The following is an 18,060-nucleotide window of genomic DNA, read 5'->3' as shown; positions in this document are numbered from 1 at the left end:
GGTTGAAGATATTTTTGGACGGTTTATGACGGGGTCGGAAGAGAGAGAGAGTCTTTATTTTTATCCAACCAAAATACATAACGCACGGCAGTGATGGTGGTACAGAAAATATGTATGCACACTGCACAGTATTCGGTATTAGATAGGAATGATCGATAAGACCGTGAAGGTCATCTAGTCTGATCACACCAGCCTTTATCGCCAAAGGATCCATAATTCCATATCTATCCTATATTTCCAATTGTCAATGTTAATGCACTGTGACGTCACATTTGAACATTTGTGATGTCATGACTAAAATAAAACAAAAAATAAAATCATGTTTTAAACAAGGACCATGTTTTAAGCATGTTTGTTATAAATTGATTTTTGTGTTAAATGCAACCCTACTTACCAGCCTTGAAATATCGATTGGTCGATGGTCGTGTCACTGCATCCAGAAAATGTAGCATAAAGTTACGCACGTGAGTGCAGACGGCATTAATGTGAGTTAAAGATCAACCATTGTCACCATAAGTGTAGCAAGAGGGGGGCCAAAGGGATCGTGACCCTCCCATTTTTTTCGATTTTTGTAATTTAACATGAAGTAAGGGTATTTTAGGACAGATATACTCAGCTTGCAAATTTTCTTCGCGCGATTTAGGGTCACCAGTATAGGGATGGTGTGAACCTCTGAAAGGTTCAGGTTCGTGTGAACGCGAACCTTTTTGAAAGGCTCTGTGTGAACGTGAACCTCATGACGTCACGTGACGTCATATTGCTAATTCCAACCCTACATTTCAGTGAACTGATCGCCTATATTAATGTACACGATACCTAGCGACGACTCGGGCCACATAATGCCACAATGTTGATGTACTTGCAAGAGAATATAAGCTTACGGTCTAGGCCAGACCAGACAGCAGTGTATTCGGTGTATTGCTACGTTGATATTAAGCAGAGTGAAGACGGGTTTCTTTTCTATACTTGCTACCGATATTACCCCATTAACAAGTTATACATTTGAAGTCAAGATTGACCCAGTACGCCTGCTAGATTTGTTACATCAGACAACGATATCAATTTCATTGATTGGTTGAATAAGCATCATTCGCTGACTACATGTAGTGTATTTCGCTCTTGATGTTGTGTGATTGCGGGTCAAGCTCAGTCACCAAATATATTCACAAACAGAAAGCTGGATATTTCGAGCAAACTTTTGTAACAAAGCAAGTTACGTGAGTTTTTCGATGATATTTCTCGGATTATCCTTGATTGGTGGATAATCCGCGATTTATCAACGAAAAACTCACATAACTCCGCTTCTACTGGTCGGAATTGACTCAAATTTGTTTTGCAACGTCTTTGAAGACAGCTCAACAATTTCATGGGGTTGGCAGAAAAATTTGGAAATTTTTTTTTTTAATTTTCCATAATAAATTAAAAATTTTAATTGGATCTGCGGAGGCCTTTACTGGTTGGAATCGAGTGAAATTTGGTGAGCAAGGTTTTCTACTGCAACCTGACGATTTAAGAGGTGACCGGCTTGAATCGGGAAAAAAAGTTATTTTTGAACAGCCCTAGTGTGCACTCTGTGCAGTGCATGTGCATTGTGCAGTGCATCTATGAAATGTAAGTGTACAGGGTAGTGATTAAATTGCCCTAGTTAGGAATGAACGGATCAGGAGCAGTTTCCTACACTCTTAAAAATTGCCCTCAACATTTTTTCTAGCTACAACCTTGATTGTCACAAAGAGCATTTAAAAAGATATGGTAAAAACAACATCAATATCTTTAATGTGGTCTATAACTGGCATGATATTTTGTGGTCTGATGAATGGTAGATATTTGAACGTTCCAAACCGTTCATAATAATGCAGGGGTCGTAAGCAAAAAACTCATGAGACATATCCAACAGATTCCGGGAAACGTTCGATTCGACATGATCCAAAAAATCACGTTCATAATAATGCAGGGGTCGTAAGCAAAAATCTCATGAGACATATCCAACAGATTCCGGGAAACGTTCGATCCGACATGATCCGAAAGATCACGTTATTCGGCACTGCGCAAGTGCGCATATTCTTTGGAAGGCCTTGAATGCACCACTGGACTACAATTACACTTGTGCGCGTGAATTACAGCATAATTTCTATAATATCGATTCTTCATTTTCAATCATCTCTACCTATATGCTCAACAACCCTTGCCAATTCTTTATCTACCGCAATTCTGTAATCCGACCTCTTCATGTATTGCATATAGGAATAACAATTTGACTGTATCACTGAAATTTTAAAAATTTACTCAAATCTCGCTATTTTCCTTAGGGGGCAGGTTGCTCCCCGGAATATGTGTGTATTTACCAGTTTTACTGGGAATAAAGAATATAACAATTGATAATCGAATAACCGACTCGTCTCGATTTTGTCGGGATGTACTTAAAACAAGAAATGTCCACTGCTATCGCCATAAACTTTTATATATCGGCGTGTCACTATTCCGCGACAACGTGAGAAATATAGTGATAGCCATCCCATAATTCAAGATCGCAATCGTGTATGTGTCAGTTCTAAAGACCACAAGGTGGCATGGTCCAAAGCGATGCGCAATGACAATGGGAAGCGTTATCATTATTAGACGTGGGGATATCTATACGAGTTAACATTTGATGATAAAATAATGTCTAAGGCACGTGCCGGATCAAAAGTTCAGCCTGCTGCGGATGACACTTCGACGCCTTGTTGGCCGATTCCAATCAAGAAAATTTGTTCGATCTCGTCACCTGCATTAGTAACGCGATTGTGCGCCAGACATGCAGCAGCTGTCCTTTGATGTAATATACGCTCCTTTCAGACAAATCAGTGAGTACGAGGTGTTGTTGAAAATTGATGGCATAAATTGATAGCATTAATACGTACTAGTTCGCGATCAGGATTTTAAAACACAGTATGTGTGGCAGATAGTGATATCGGTCCGCGTACAATGCGCCGCTGGCCCATACTGCGGCAACCAGGGCGACAAATTGGAAGCAGGTACGCGTCGTCGACAATCTGTATCAGTTTACATTTAACTACAATCTACATGCGAGGGAGAAGGATGTGGCTGATGAATGACTCCAAGTGAAGTTATATTGGAATTGCACATTCAAATGCGAGACCGTGTCGGTTAGCAAACAACGAACAATAATAAGTAACTTCATGGTAATATAGAATCAACCATGCGATGTCTGGAAGCACCATACGGTCACCAGAACCATTCAGTAAGTTATATTTAACTCGTGCCAGTACTTTTTTTTCGCGATGAGAGATGTATTGACCAAGATTCTAATAATAAAACAGCCAAGGAATGAAGTGTGCTAAGTGGAATAATACTGGATCGAGTGGAAAACCTCCACACGAGTTTCGAGAGGCTATCACTTCTGCATATCTCTATGACCGTTGTGTCGGCCGGCGTAGCTAGCATAGGGGTGAGATGTGGTCTTCGTCAAGAAACGTGTGTCATCATATACGTGTTTGCTTTGTCACAATGGATCGGTGAAGGCATGCCGTTGATCAAGAATTCCGATACCACAAGAAAAATTTTCCACTGCACTACCCTAATTTGTACCCAGTTACGACTATGAACGACTATGACTTTTTAGTCATAAATATGCGGTGGACCACAAAGACACATGGAATGAATAATATACCTGTAGTAAAAGGTACAATAAAGGTATATTAAAGCGTCGCGATCAACAACAGGATGGATCAAGCCTGCTCTAGATTTTCATGCTAAAATACGACCGCCGCATAGACGTCTACAGAGTAGGCTATACACTTTAATGAAAAAAAAGACAAATACAGGGGTAAAATGAATCGATTTAGACTGGAGAGTCGAATGTATAAATTTGTCGTGGTGTATGCGAATATTACTCACATAACTTTTCAACTTATGTGGTCACGTGGGTCAGGCGTGACGACTGCGTGGACAGGGGAGGCTTGGCGCGATTGAGTGCAGAATCTGGTCAGTTAAGTGCGAACACCGAACATGGACGATGGAGTGTGGAATCTGGAATGCGAGCAGTCGCTACGTGCTGAGTGTCGACAGTCGAGTGTACAATGTATTGTTGATAACTTTGAGGCTGAAGTTGGATCAGTACCCCTGAACAACAAATATTGGGGTTGGATTCGAAGTTTTGATTAGAACGTTGGATTAGAACGTGCGTAACGAACACGGGTCATTCGCTAAGTGTAGAATGTGAATAGTCGACAGACGTCGTGGACCCTCTATTTCGTTTTCGCTCGTGAATCTGCGTGGCGCTCAGGTCTCCTCTTAGGATTGCTATCATTGTTTTATCAAAAGTACGGTGTCACAGCGCCATTGTCTTACTGTCAATTAAATATCAACCACACCCTACATATAATGTAGGAACACGGATAGGTTATCCATGATAAATCGAGTTGTGATAGTTCGGGCGCTTGTGACAACTAATTCTTCAAAGCTAAGGCCGTCGTACACCTATGACTTTGGTTTTGCATTGGTTCTATTACACCCGTTGGGCTTTGGTGATTTGATTTGAGTCAAAACGGAAAAGGAAAGTTGAAAATACGTAGACTTAGAGATGATCCCGTAATAGTTAAATCGTTCTATAATATCGTGCTGATAATTTTTCTGCGATGAGAGGAATCGGAAATGGGTATTTGAAAATCATACTTCCTCTGCATGAATCATATCATGATTAGTGACACTCGATTGTAATATGATTTAAATTAGTCGATGATTTTAGTTGGAAATCGAACGTTATTATAAATCTTTTTGTTACACTAAGCTGTGTATTATTTTCAGTGGGCCTTTTGATTCCTAGTTTCATATATACGTGGATGTGAGAACCAGGGTAGCAAAGAGGCGATATAACAGAAACAGGCCGATTGAACAGTTCAATCCCATGTGATATTCTTTCTCTTGCATCTGCCTGTCTAGCGATTCCGGCAGTCTAGGTGCACTGCACACTCGCCTCACTGCACAGGGGTGCCTTTATTTTGTACATGCAAGCTAATGAAAATCTAATGCAGCTAATTAAGCTAATGAAAAGCTAATTAAGCTAATGAAAAGCTAATTAAGCTAATGAAAAAGTAAGCTATTGAAAAGTAAGCTAATGAAAAGCTAACTAAGCTAATGAAAAGCTAATTAAGCTAATGAAAAGCTAATTATGCTAATGAAAAGCTAATTAAGCTAATGAAAAGCTAATGAAAAGCTAATTAAGCTAATGAAAAAGTAAGCAAATGAAAAGTAAGCTAATGGAAAGCTAATGAAAAAGTAAGCTAATGAAAAGTACGCTAATGAAAAGCTGATGAAGCTAAAAGCTAGTGACTCTAATAACTATGCTGTAGCACGGGGGCCTTTCGACCCGCCTGGCGGGAGCAGACCTTTTAACGTGGCCCATGCATTTCAAAGGGGAGTTTGGACTTTGAACATTTTTGAGCTCGCCTATACTCTAACGTGGGCGATATAACTGCCGCAACTTTGCCGCGCGTCGCCTACCTTAAAACACAGAAATATGCATCTGTTGATTCTCTATCAGCTGGTATCTAGACGGGAATTCGTTGGTTCTCTATCAGATAGTATATGTAGACGTAAATTCGTTGGTTCTCTATAAGCTATTTGTGAGTTGTCGTCGATGTGCTCGTAATAAAAACTGAATGCTTGTAGGCCTATATTTGTGATCTATCAGACTGACAAGACATAGATTTGATTTTATGTTCTAAGATTAGTAAAGTTATCATATTGGCGGCCTGTCTCGTCTATCTGTAGCATCGGTAAATAAGGCCAGAAACTGTCCGTTAACTGCCTAAATAAACATGTGCCAAGACTCATATAGGGACAAAATAACCATGTTTGGCAAGCAAGGAATTCGATATGACCCAAGCAGGATTGAAAACATAAGTTGAACATAACTTCAATACTGTGACTTGGACTCGGACTCGAGTCATAACACTATGACTCGGACTTGACCCTTTAAACAATGACTTGGACTCGGACTCGACTCGGTGATGAATTGAAAATGACTCGACTTGACTCGAGTCAAAACCGCAAAAGTAAGATTGAGTCGTGACTCGGAACAGTGTGACTTGATTACAACCCTGGAGCCTAGTCATGAGGGGTGTTTGGCCGAGAAATTTTTTAAAATATTTTCCGAAAATTTTTTCGGACGTCAATTTTTTTTCAATTTCGTTGCCATGTTAAAGGATAGGGAAGTTGGAGTTCGTCGTTTTTTCGATAAAAAAAAAAATTAAATTTTTTTCTCGATAACCACTTTTCTGGTATCGTTCGACGCAGTAGACGTAGAACACGCCGGTACCCTCGGCGTGGCTTTAGGAGGTCGCAGAAATATTTCAGATTTTTATCCTCGTTCTGTGATCAAGAGCTCGAATCGACTAGTCACTAGTCGCTTAGCTTTACGACGCACAGGAGCCGAGATACGACGTTTCGTGTTATAGCTCGGCTCCAGTGATGCCCAGCCCCAAGCTCGACCCCTCGTTGGAAGCGCCGCAACGAGACCAAGCCGAAAGTTCCGGAAAATTTAAAAAATAAACTCTTGGCGGATGCAGACTGAAAATGATGACACCGACGACGAGGCTAGCGTAAGCAACGATTCTCCACCTGTCGAAAACAGCATCGTTTTTCATGGCTTTGCACAACTTCATAATAAAGTGTTTGAAGTTGAGGATCAGTTGTTGTGTCCTGCCTTACAAGATCAAGCAGGAGGTGCTTATGACAACCTCAAAAGCACATTTAATTGCATTCAGCGAAAACTGAGACAGGTGACATTGGAAGTCAAGCAACAAAGAATGCAAAATATGCATTAAATGACTTTGCACGATATGTTCAAGCAGTGTTTTCCTGACATTCAGTTATGGTGCTTGCTGTTGAAATAGTTGAACCCAGAAATTGTGAAGAATTTTTGCGTACTTATCTGGGATGCGAACTTAAACGGGTGCGTACTTAAGTGGTAGATTACTGTACTGCGTCCGCTGCGTCGAACGATACCTGAAAAGTGAGAATCGAGAAAAAAATTTAAAAAAAATTTTTTATCGAAAAAACGACCAACTCCAACTTCCCTATCCTTTAACAATTAACATGGCAACGAAATTGAAAAAAAATTGAAGTTCGAAAAAATATTCGGAAACTTAAAAAAAAAATTCTCGGCCAAACACCCCCTACGACTAGGCTCACACGAAATCTGGGACCGATCCGAGCAAGAATAGCCGGTTTTCCATAGGGCCGCGTGTTTTGGGGTAGGCGAGACGCGGCAAAGTTGCGGCAGTTATGTCGCCCACGTTAAAGTATAGGCGAGCTCGAAAATTTTCAAAGTCCAAACTCCCCTTTGAAATGCATGGGCCACGTTAAAAGGTCTGCTCCCGCCAGGCAGGTCGAAAGACCCCCGTGCTACAGCATAGTTATTAGAGTCATTAGCTTTTAGCTTCATTAGCTTTTCATTAGCGTACTTTTCATTAGCTTACTTTTTCATTAGCTTTCCATTAGCTTCATTAGCTTTTCATTAGCTTACTTTTCATTTGCTTACTTTTTCATTAGCTTAATTAACTTTTCATTAGCTTAATTAGCTTTTCATTAGCTTTTCATTAGCTTAATTAGCTTTTCATTAGCTTAATTAGCTTTTCATTAGCTGGATTAGCTTTTCAATAGCTTACTTTTTCATTAGCTTAATTAGCTTTTCATTATAGCTTAATTAGCTTTTCATTAGCTTTTCATTAGCCTAATTAGCTTTTCATTAGCTGAATTAGCTTTTCATTAGCTTAATTAGCTGCATTAGCTTTTCATTAGCTTGCATGTACAAAATAAAGGCACCCCAACCTGGTTCATTCATCGTCCAATGTTTATATCGCTGGGATATCTAGACTAGGAGTCTAGTTATCACTAATGCATCAGTACGCTAGCGATCAAATATTTGCCCATAGTTAGCAACGAGTATCTCATCATTAAGTTGACTCGGCGGGAAGCGAGTGGCGTGATGGGCCTCAGTCCTTAATTTGTGTCTCTAAATCTGTATTTCTTCCACGTGTCGTAGGTTTACCTGGGCTTCTCCGGAACAAGAATTAAAGTAAGAACCGAGGTTGATTGCACAATGCACGTGCACATCCATTGGTGTGTAGGGTCGATGATGTTACACACATGTAGGCCTACTGCGCCACTCGCTTCCCACGAGTCCATGAGACCGGCAGCGAAAATTACAAGTCGGACGCAAGAATGAGAGCGTGACTAAACCAGTGTTTCCCAAACCATGGTACTCTCGCAGGTAGTAGGCTACGCGAGTGATAACTTTAGCTTACGTATAGGGTTATGAAGAAAGATTTGTAGAACATATAGCGAAGTTTTGCCAGTATCACTACGCTTGTCGAATCTAGGTTTCAATATCTAGATGGGCCAGCGTCATGTTCACACTTGCTAAGACTCTGGTAATATCGTTCTGACAGACAGCGTATTATCCATTCGCGGTTCGTATATACAATATACATCTTGTTTTTACCTTATATATCAAGTTGATACAGGAATATATGTCACGTGGTTCCTGGTTTGTTCTATAAATGCTGTTGAATATTTTTGGCTATACTAACTGTTGGCAAATTCATTAACTGATCCATGTGATGAGTGATGCCTTTCCCATCGTTTGGCGATAATAGTTTTATGTAACAGTGTAAAAAATATATAAACGGTTTGTAAATTTGTAGATTGCAAATTAAACGTATGAATCTGTTGATGGCAATTTGTTAAAACGTAGTAAAGTAGAACAATGGGTAAGTCCAGTGATTTAGTGGCAAGATAGAATGGATAGAAGCATTCTTAGAAAACCTGAGAATTTCTTCTGCGGTCCGCGCGATTTGCTGTGTCGACAATTGTTGATTATCTTGTAGGTATGCCGTCTTAATGATTTACTGATATCAATCTATTTCATGTACAAAATTAAGTACGGCGTGGTCGCCCCATATCTGTTCATCACACCACATCTCACCAACGAAGCATACCGCTTCGAATATCCTAGCTCGGTGTCGTAATCTTGCGGCACTCAGCATATTTCAAGCTGGGAAAGTAGCCAATATTTACTCGTGAGCTTGAGACACTCTTCTATAGTCTTATACGAAGTAGAGGGTACGCGAAGCTTCGAATGGCTATACGCGAATTGCTGGAAGGGATAGATAGATTATAAGGCTGCTGAACGACGCTGCCGCCTAATCGGTCATCTAGTGCGGCATCAAGACGATCAACCAGCCGCCGCTATCATCAACCACATTCCGACGGAGCCATGGCGCAGAGGTGGCTGGAATAGAACCACGTGGCGCTCGACAATAGAGACCGAGCTAGCGCAACGCGGGCTATCGCTCGAAGACGCCCACGACCGCCCACGCTGGAGGCACTTAACAAGGGCCCAATACTGATTATCTTGATGTTCTTTTGTTTCCTGTTTTCTTTTGCCCTTTTATTTAATTGAAAGTCGATATATATATAAGGCAAAGACCCCCCCCCCGATAAGCATACAAAATCATGGCGCCGAGGTCGACCCAAATAGGTGTCGTGGTTCAAAAGATCTCCATATAGGCTGTAAGCAGGACTATCACTGTGGTGAAAATAACAACGACTCAAGCCGAATTAGCGTAGGAAATAGAAAAGTAGGGTATCTCTATACGGCCAGACATTCTATTTCACGCGCCAGAGAACGTGAATGTGAGATCTGAAGTTGGCCTAGCTATGTACAAGGTTCATGGAAATTCATCCCATGCTGGGAGCCAGTAAAATATCAACAACTCTATCCATCATTTCCAATTATAGGGGATTTTGTCCGTATATGGCAGGGGCGGGCAACTTCTCCGGTCGGCGGGCCGGATATAGCAAAATTAAGTACTTGGAGGGCCGGATTGCTGAATTGATACATTATTCGCCCATTTGTCCACATATACAAGGAATAAATCGTATTTAATGAATGTATTTTAACGGCAGCAATGTAACTTCGAAGCCATTTCTCGCCAATAATGCCGAAGAAATGTGGATTTGAGAACAGCATTGTCATATAGGGTACAGGCACCACCATGTCTGCTTCTCTCTGATTAATCAACACACTGTGCAATCCTTACTATAGATTTCAAGGCGTTCGATAAGCCCGGTACCCCAAATTTACCAAGATGTCAATTCATTGGGGTTTAGTAGGTGACGAGATAGCGTGGTTGTTCAACTGTGTGGCATATTTTATCTCGATATTGAATTCATGCGGCCCGCGGCCTCGGAATTTGAAAGTGGCCCGCAACCCGTTTTGAGTTGGCGACCCCTGGCACAAGCGGTGTCTTACAAAAGGCTAGAAGTGTGCTGCACTACAAGTCGACGGTTACGGAATCAAAAATAAGAAATAGCGGCGTGGTGTAAATGACCATTGTAGTCGACAAACACCATTATTACCACAAATGACATTGAGGTTGAGTACACCGTAAATGCCGATAAAGCTAGTCTTCTCGCTACCACGAACTTACGCGCAAGCTCCACCCTCGCCCGCTGCGCATACATGTGTATAATAACATACAGTCACTAAAATTTGATGTATCTAAGCAAGTAGTGGGGAATCTCGGAAGACTGGGGCCGCGGGCCACAATATCATGTAAGACGGAAAACTGTCCGCGGGCCAGATCTGGCCCGCGGGCCGTATGTTGCCCACCCCTGGTATATGTTATGCCCGCTTTTACGATTTTAGCATGTAGCTTGGTAGACCCTATAACATCTTGCATAACATTTTTGCTCATTCTTGGTGTTCTTCCTGTAAATATACTTATACAAGAACACATAGAAACTTTCAATTGGATTTCCTTAGTTCTATTATTCAGCCTGATTGTTTTATTTTGAAATAAGTGTAGAACTGTAGATATTGTCATATCTGTAGAAAATTCGTTGCAATGAATAACTTATTAAAGGAAAAATACTGCGACAAAACGGATGTACGAGTTTCCAGAACTGTTGAAAAGTAAGTATATCTTGACTGTGTTCAAATTCGTGATATAACGTTACATATAGGCCAGCGCCGGGACTAACGCATTATAATCAGCTTCCTTATCACAGGGTGCAAATCAATGATCGGTACTAGCCACCGTCTTCTTGAACGCTCCTGAAAGGGATTGACGCTACTATAATCTCAACAAGTCGTGGGGTTGCTTAATATTTATGGATCACTTAATATTGAGGATTGGCTGCATTTACACGAAGTCTTTAAAGGCATAGCGATATGATTGGCGAAAAAAATTCCGTGTTGTAATTTATCTATGGAGATGGTTCGGTATTTCAGTTTGAACACCTTAATGTGTTTGAAAGCTTCAGGAAATACGAAATCGCTCCTCCTTCAAATTCTAAAAATATCTATCGAATTATATCTACTCGATTGGCCTCATGGCATTGCATGTAGAAGTCGAAGTTGACTTGAAGAGACGAGGTATTTTGAAACATTACTAATTCATCAAACCGTCCCATTGTCCGTTTGCATAAACAGTCTTTATTTGCGCAGCTATGACAGATGGCATATGCGTGAGTGGTAACTATTCGTTGCAGTGGGATTAATAATGAATGTTACGTGCGCAGTTTTTCGACAAATGTTTAGCCCTAACGCTGACCTGCTACAAATTTTGCAATTTCAGCTGCGCGACGGTACCGTGATTGTATCGTCTAAATCAGGGGTTCTCAACCTGGGGGGCGCGCCCCCCTTGGGGGTCGCGGAAGGCTCTCAGGGGAGGGGGGCGCGAGAAATTGACGAAGTCACTATAGGGGGGGGGGGGGCGAGAAATTGACAAAGTCAGTATAAATTGTACGTGTCCGAACATGTGTTTCACATCCATTATGAGAAGACGATTAATGAAGATGAAATTTATTACATATTCAAGAAACCTTGCAAAATACAAACTCTAGTAACCGCGCTCAACGGAGTATAGTCTGATTTCAACTTGATTTGAGCAAATTTTTGAAATTCTTTGGAGATATAGAGAGCAATTCCCACGTGTAAGTCATTCATTGCTTGATAGCTTTGACAGTAGCCTAAAGCTTGGCGCGCTGGGCAGCTCTTGTTAGTAGCTTGCGAAACTGCACTGCCTAAGACAGAATTAGATGCAACATAGGTTGCCCGGTTTCGCCCTCAATTAGGCTATAAATCAACACAATTTAATTAATTTCCAAAACTGATCAAATTTAGCCTGGCAGGACAGAACGACGCCTTGCGCTCTGTACTCACGACCAGCATCAGGATTAGTCTCAGGGTGACCTACCTTGAAATTAATTAATGAATGTCTTGTTCAATGTTTTTTGTTATTTTCAAACAAGTTTGGAGAAATTTGTCATGTAAAAGACTCAACAACTGGAATGCCGATTCAAAATTGGCGTAAGATATACCTTATGTATACTATTAGATCAGGGGTTGGCAGCCTGCGGCCGTAGAAGGGAATTTGAGCGGCGTTCGACGCCTAATTCAATTAGTAGGCTATATGTTGGCGGCCGTAGACATGCAAATTGCAATTACGAATTCACTCCCGCATTTTCGAGAGATTTTAATTAATCTTGAAATTTTCTTCGCCCTCCGCGCAATTCAACAAGACTTCATTTTTTGATTTTAATGCAGTAGCGCCCGTCTTAATCTGAGCCGGAATGGGAATTGGCAAGAAATAACAATTCGTTCGCAGCCCTGAAAAATTTTCGCGCTCCGCGCGACAATATGCACCTCCCGGCAACTATTCATAACATTGCCACTCGCGATTTCGTTGCGTACAATAGGCCATTGTGAAAAGTAGAATAGTCCGGAGTTCACCGGGAATGGATATGGACAGATTACCATAGGAATTTTGTGTCCAGATCGTTCATTGCGGCTATGCGCTGGAATGCGGCCTTACGCTACCCCGCACATAAGTAATCGAAATGCGGCCATGATTATCAAAAACGTTGCCCACCTCTGTATTAGATGATGTGCTCTTTTTGACATGACGATAAATGCAAGGGGGGTCAGGGGGGGCGCGATTTTTTTGACCATCTCTAAGGGGGGCGCGAGTCAAAAAAGGTTGAGAACCACTGGTCTAAATTGAAGGCATATAACGTCAATTTTACTGCTGCACTTTTCTTTCAGTATTTGTGTGATTACGATACCTTTATTATAACATTTACGCCGCATCCTTCTGCACTTGATACAATTGCAGTTATTTCCACGATTCCGGTCACCAGACAGCTTATACGCAGTTCCATTATTACAGGATAACATGGAAAAATAAGTACGAATTCGCTTTCAACGCGATGGGATACAGTATTGGCCTTGGAAACATATGGAGGTTCTCGTATCTGTGCTTCAAAAACGGAGGTGGTGCCTTCCTCGTCCCGTACGTTTTAATGGCGGCACTCGGCAGTCTTCCTTTGCTTTTCATGGAGGTCGCCGTCGGCCAATATACACGGCGAGGATGTATTGCCGTGTGGGATATAGCTCCGCTTTTCAGGGTGAGTTGAAGCGAGAGTATCCACTGCATTAGAAAACTGATGTGGCATATCTACATTCCACATGGCACGCCACTGCGTGCTTATCGGAGGGTTATTCACTGCTCATATAGGCGCATCGCCTACCCTTGGTTTTACAATGCAATAACATTTAAAATAGAGATGTCTACGAGGTTCATACTGTAACCAGGTGTGTGGCCATGGTCATGTTATGACTTATGGGGCGCTCGTATAAAGTCGCAATCAGAATGAAAATACATACGGACCACACATTTCATCAATTAAATGACGTCATTCACGCATTGGGCCGTATGCCTAACCAAACGAAGCGACCTCCCAATGCGCCCAACGTTCAACTTTTGATGGACTAGACGTGGCTATTTCGCCCTTCGCCGCGACACTGTGATTCAAATTATAGGTGATATTCATTTTGCAATATTTACATTCTGAATTATCCAGGGCATCGGATTCTCATCCATGATGATGTGCTTGTACTATCTCGTATGCTTCGTTCTCGTATTGGGATGGTGCATCTTCTATCTTATAAACTCATTCACGATGCCGTGGATCAGCTGCGGTACGTACGGCAAACTACTAGATATCGGTACACGTTTACACTCCAATACTTTCTTTCTTGAAATTTGCTTATCTATGACAGGCAACGAATGGAATACAAACAACTGTATACCAATCATTCCTGAATCAAGCAGCGAAAACAACACACTGGAAAGCCCGTTGAATTACTCTACATTAGATAAATCGTACTTGTCTACTGCCGAGTTTTGGAAGTAAGCAGTTACACCATGGTATACCCATACACTATTTTCTTACCGTGCAGAAAGCTTATTTCCATATCTCACTTCTGTATGATATTTACTCACCCTGGTGCGTTCCTTGTACACAATTTGCGATCGTGATGAACAAGACCAACAGGTGATAAGCACCTACTATTTGTTCAATAAACAACAGCAGCGACCTATACACTATCTCAGTGGTACTCGACCGGGGGTCAGCGGACCCCTACGGGTCCACGAAGCATTTTGAGGGGGTCCGCGAAACCTCCAAATATGCCAAATGGTTGATAACCTAATTTGTATTTTTTTCAACTAGAGAAATCACGAACCACTTTCGCTTCATAACTGCTGCTAAAACTTCAAGACTCACATAAATGCCCGTCTGAAATGGAATAGTCGAAAAGCTTTCAGTGAATAAATTAACAATATGAAGTTATTGTTTCGCGCTATTCTGACGTTCTGTACCCGAAATAGTTTTTTCAAAAAACTCATTTTAATTGCCAAATTGTCAATAGCTTACTGATACAAACATATTGTGATTTAGAGATGTCTTGTTGGGGTTTTGAAAAAAATTGTTCGCAAAATCCATTCTCTCCTGTAATTAGCATAACCGCTATTCCAGATTAACTTCAAGATGAGCTGCTGGACGTTAGATTGGTTTCAAATATGTTGCGATCATACTCAAATGTGTCGTCGGAAGCAGACTTTTACAAACTAACCATTCTAGTTGAAAATTGAGAAGTTGGAGCTCTAGCTCTAGTTGCACCTTTGAAAAAAATATTAGTGGCCGAACAACCAGAAAACAAGTGTCGTCGTTTTGGGCGAATTGTGGTGCCGGTGTTCTGTTGAATGATGTTTGTGCAGCCATTGCTTGCTCAGAGCCATCACTGCTAACAGTGGCGTGGTCAGCGGGAGGCTTTTTAGGGTCGGAATATCTCTCATTTAAAACCCGAAACCCCGTTCTTTTGAAATGTCCATTCAGTGTCTGATATTTCCGATAAAATAAAAATTTATGTGTTGACTAGGAGAATGAAATCCAGTTCTGTACGGTTCTTAACCTTTAATGACTTGAGATGTTGGGAACCGCTACGTCACAGATGACCAACTATTTTTCTGAGAATGATAGGCAGGAAATACTTTGGCGAGTTAAGTTAAAAGTTTGCACTATATTCTGCGATGTATTAAATTTGAATAATTATAAATTGAAAGCAATAATTACGTGGTTAACACAAGCTTCTGGGTGGATTTGTTGCTATTAGGCAATTAGGAATTTAGAGTTAAAGTACAAAAATAACATTTATCCTGCGTGATTCTTCCAGACAACTCTTTTTAATAATACCAACCTCTAGTGGCGAGATAGCGCAGTGGTATAATCCGCGGCTGCAACACTAATGGGTGCCGGTTCGAGGTCGACTTCCGAATTCCGATACCTAAGTGTTGGAGGTTTACCTAGGCTCCTCCTCGCCACCTCATCTGCGTCAGCGGTGTCTTACAAAAGCGTAGAGGTGGGCCGTGCTATATGTCGGAAGTTACGGAAAATGAGAAGAATATCGCCCCGGTGTAAATGACCATAGTAGCCGACAAACACCATGAATACCCCAAAAACAAAACCAACCCCTAGACACGTCATTCTATTAAGACACCAAAATGTATGGGATGTTACAGCGTGGTCATTATCCCGAGCGGTGTGTAGCTTGGTAAAACCGACCTGTTGTTTTGGTAATTTCGCTGGCAGGTTTTCCGAATTCGTCTTCTCGCAGTCTCGGTCGAATGACTGCGTGCTTATTGGGCTCGAAAGTCATGTGACTTGTGGTTCGCTGGGGCCAAACAACTATATTAGATAGCCGCTCCCTGTGTTAATTTGCGATATTGGTCTGTTTTCAAATCGTATTTTCTGTCTCAGTGAGGTTGTTTTAAGTACAGTTCTGGGTTTTATGTTATCTTCTATGACTTATTAGCTAGTTTCAGGACTTTTAGACACTAACTAGGTAGGTTTATGTTGTTTTGCAGCTGCGCAAAATGCCAGGGTATAACATGCCAATTTGTTATAATGGATGAGAAAACAATACGGAGTAGTCTTTCCATCGACTTCTGAATTGCCAGAAAACGACAGGAAAGTGACTGAAATTAATAAAGCTAGTGGGAATGATAAATATAATTAACATTTGATCTATGTTGACTTGTTTGTTTGGTGGTATCAAATGTCACACCGGTATTTTGTGTGCCCCAAGACAGCGTAATCGAGTCAGCTTCAATAGCAAATGATTTAAGATAACCCACAATTATTAGATTTTTATTAAAGTGTTTATATAGTAAAATTGGCCTAAGAATAGATGCATCAACTGCAGGCATCGGTCAGCTATTAAGATATCTGTGCCATTTATCGAAAAAGATAATCAAGAATTTCGGTCAGCCAAATTAAGTTTAACCATGCCAATCAGAAGGAAGTTATTGATTGTTTCAAGGATAGTGCTGAGAAGACTGCTATTGCCGGACAAGGACAAGAGTACCGTACTTTCGACTTGGTTTTTGTGATGATGCAGCGATTTACAATTTGGTATCATTCTAACTGGAATGTAAATATTCTTTTAATGATAGACCAGGTCTTGCTGTTACTCATGACACTACTTCGTATAATTTAGTACTGGCACTGTTGCCAATCTTTTTTCTAAATTTTGGTCAAGTTTCTATACATCAGTGTTGTTCAAAAACAACTTTTTTTCAAAATTTCACTGTCTCATGAACAAAATTGTTAGGTTGGCTCGAAGAAAGGTTGCACACTAGATTTGGCTCAATTCCAACATGCAGAAGTGAAGCTATCAGATTCTTCAAAAAAAAAATAATTCATTGAAAAAATAAAATAGTTATATAAAATTTCACTGGCTATGCCAGGAAATGGTTGAGTTTTCAAAAAAATGTATAGCAAATTGGGCTAGTTTAGCCAAATTTAAAATTTTCTACCTTCAGTAGCTTTTGCATTGCCCTATACAAAATTTACACAAATTTCTTGAACAAAAATCAGAGGGTAGGCTAATTCATAACCATTTTATTCTCTTTATAGATACTTTTAGATGTTTAACAAATCAATGCAAACATTGATGCTAGCCTCACTAATCTGTACCTGATTGCTGTGCTAGTGAAGTTGCACTGTGCGCTATATGTAAACCATATCCGGGGCATCTCTGATCCCGGCATCTTGTATGATGCAATTGGTATGTCTGCCAAAAACTGCTCTCCAGAAGACACCATCTCCTTTATCGCAAGAACGAGAAGCACACGTACGCTATTTGCCCCTTGAACTGTGAGAAAATGCAGCTCAACTGTCTATGGAATGACGTCACCATAGGGAGGTGGAGCGAACACTTCAAGATGCTACCGGCCTTAAAAGTCGGGACCACATATACTTCCTGAACTTGGTAGAAATCCACCCAAAACGCTGGGAAGGAACTGACATTGTTGTCGACATATGGTACATCAATGCCACCAGTAGGTCATTTGTGTGAGACCAGCCTCGTAACCATACGGACCCAACAACACTGGTATCCCTTACCGTCGTTCTCAGGGCCAGAGCACCCTAAATTTATACAAACGCCGTTCAGGATCTTGGCTTATCAATGGAAGATACTTACGTCGACGCGATGCAGAAACGCAATAACTACAGATTGCCATGGAGTACTCACAGTTACACTGCTTGCTGTTATTCTCGTCAATTTCGATATACCAACACAGTCCTATCAATTGTATTGCTTATGGCTGCCCATTTTCAAGCCAACTCTGTGTGTTTATGTGAGTC

General features: G+C 41.0%; 1 protein-coding gene across 4 annotated transcripts in view; it reads left to right on the top strand.

The window, feature by feature from the left end:
- The first annotated feature begins 3,357 nt into the window (after window positions 1-3,357).
- Window positions 3,358-18,060, top strand: part of LOC145446220 (sodium- and chloride-dependent GABA transporter 2-like) — a 42,594-nt gene continuing 27,891 nt past the window's right edge. The window contains exons 1-5 of one of the 4 annotated variants that reach the window (XM_080324460.1): window positions 3,358-4,074; window positions 10,901-10,981; window positions 13,239-13,476; window positions 13,933-14,050; window positions 14,132-14,261. In XM_080324460.1, the coding sequence (XP_080180586.1) occupies window positions 4,016-4,074; window positions 10,901-10,981; window positions 13,239-13,476; window positions 13,933-14,050; window positions 14,132-14,261 (626 nt within the window). In that variant the 5' untranslated portion in view covers window positions 3,358-4,015. Of the gene's footprint in view, window positions 4,075-7,968; window positions 8,081-8,873; window positions 8,892-10,900; window positions 10,982-13,238; window positions 13,477-13,932; window positions 14,051-14,131; window positions 14,262-18,060 lie in introns of those variants that run through there. The other 3 variants (XM_080324459.1, XM_080324461.1, XM_080324462.1) reach the window with 3 other exon arrangements.

Source organism: Botryllus schlosseri, chromosome 9 (assembly GCF_051294905.1).
Source record: "Botryllus schlosseri isolate E-star chromosome 9, Bs_hap1, whole genome shotgun sequence".
Lineage (NCBI taxonomy): Eukaryota > Metazoa > Chordata > Ascidiacea > Stolidobranchia > Styelidae > Botryllus > Botryllus schlosseri.
This window is presented reverse-complemented; position numbering and strand designations above follow the sequence as displayed.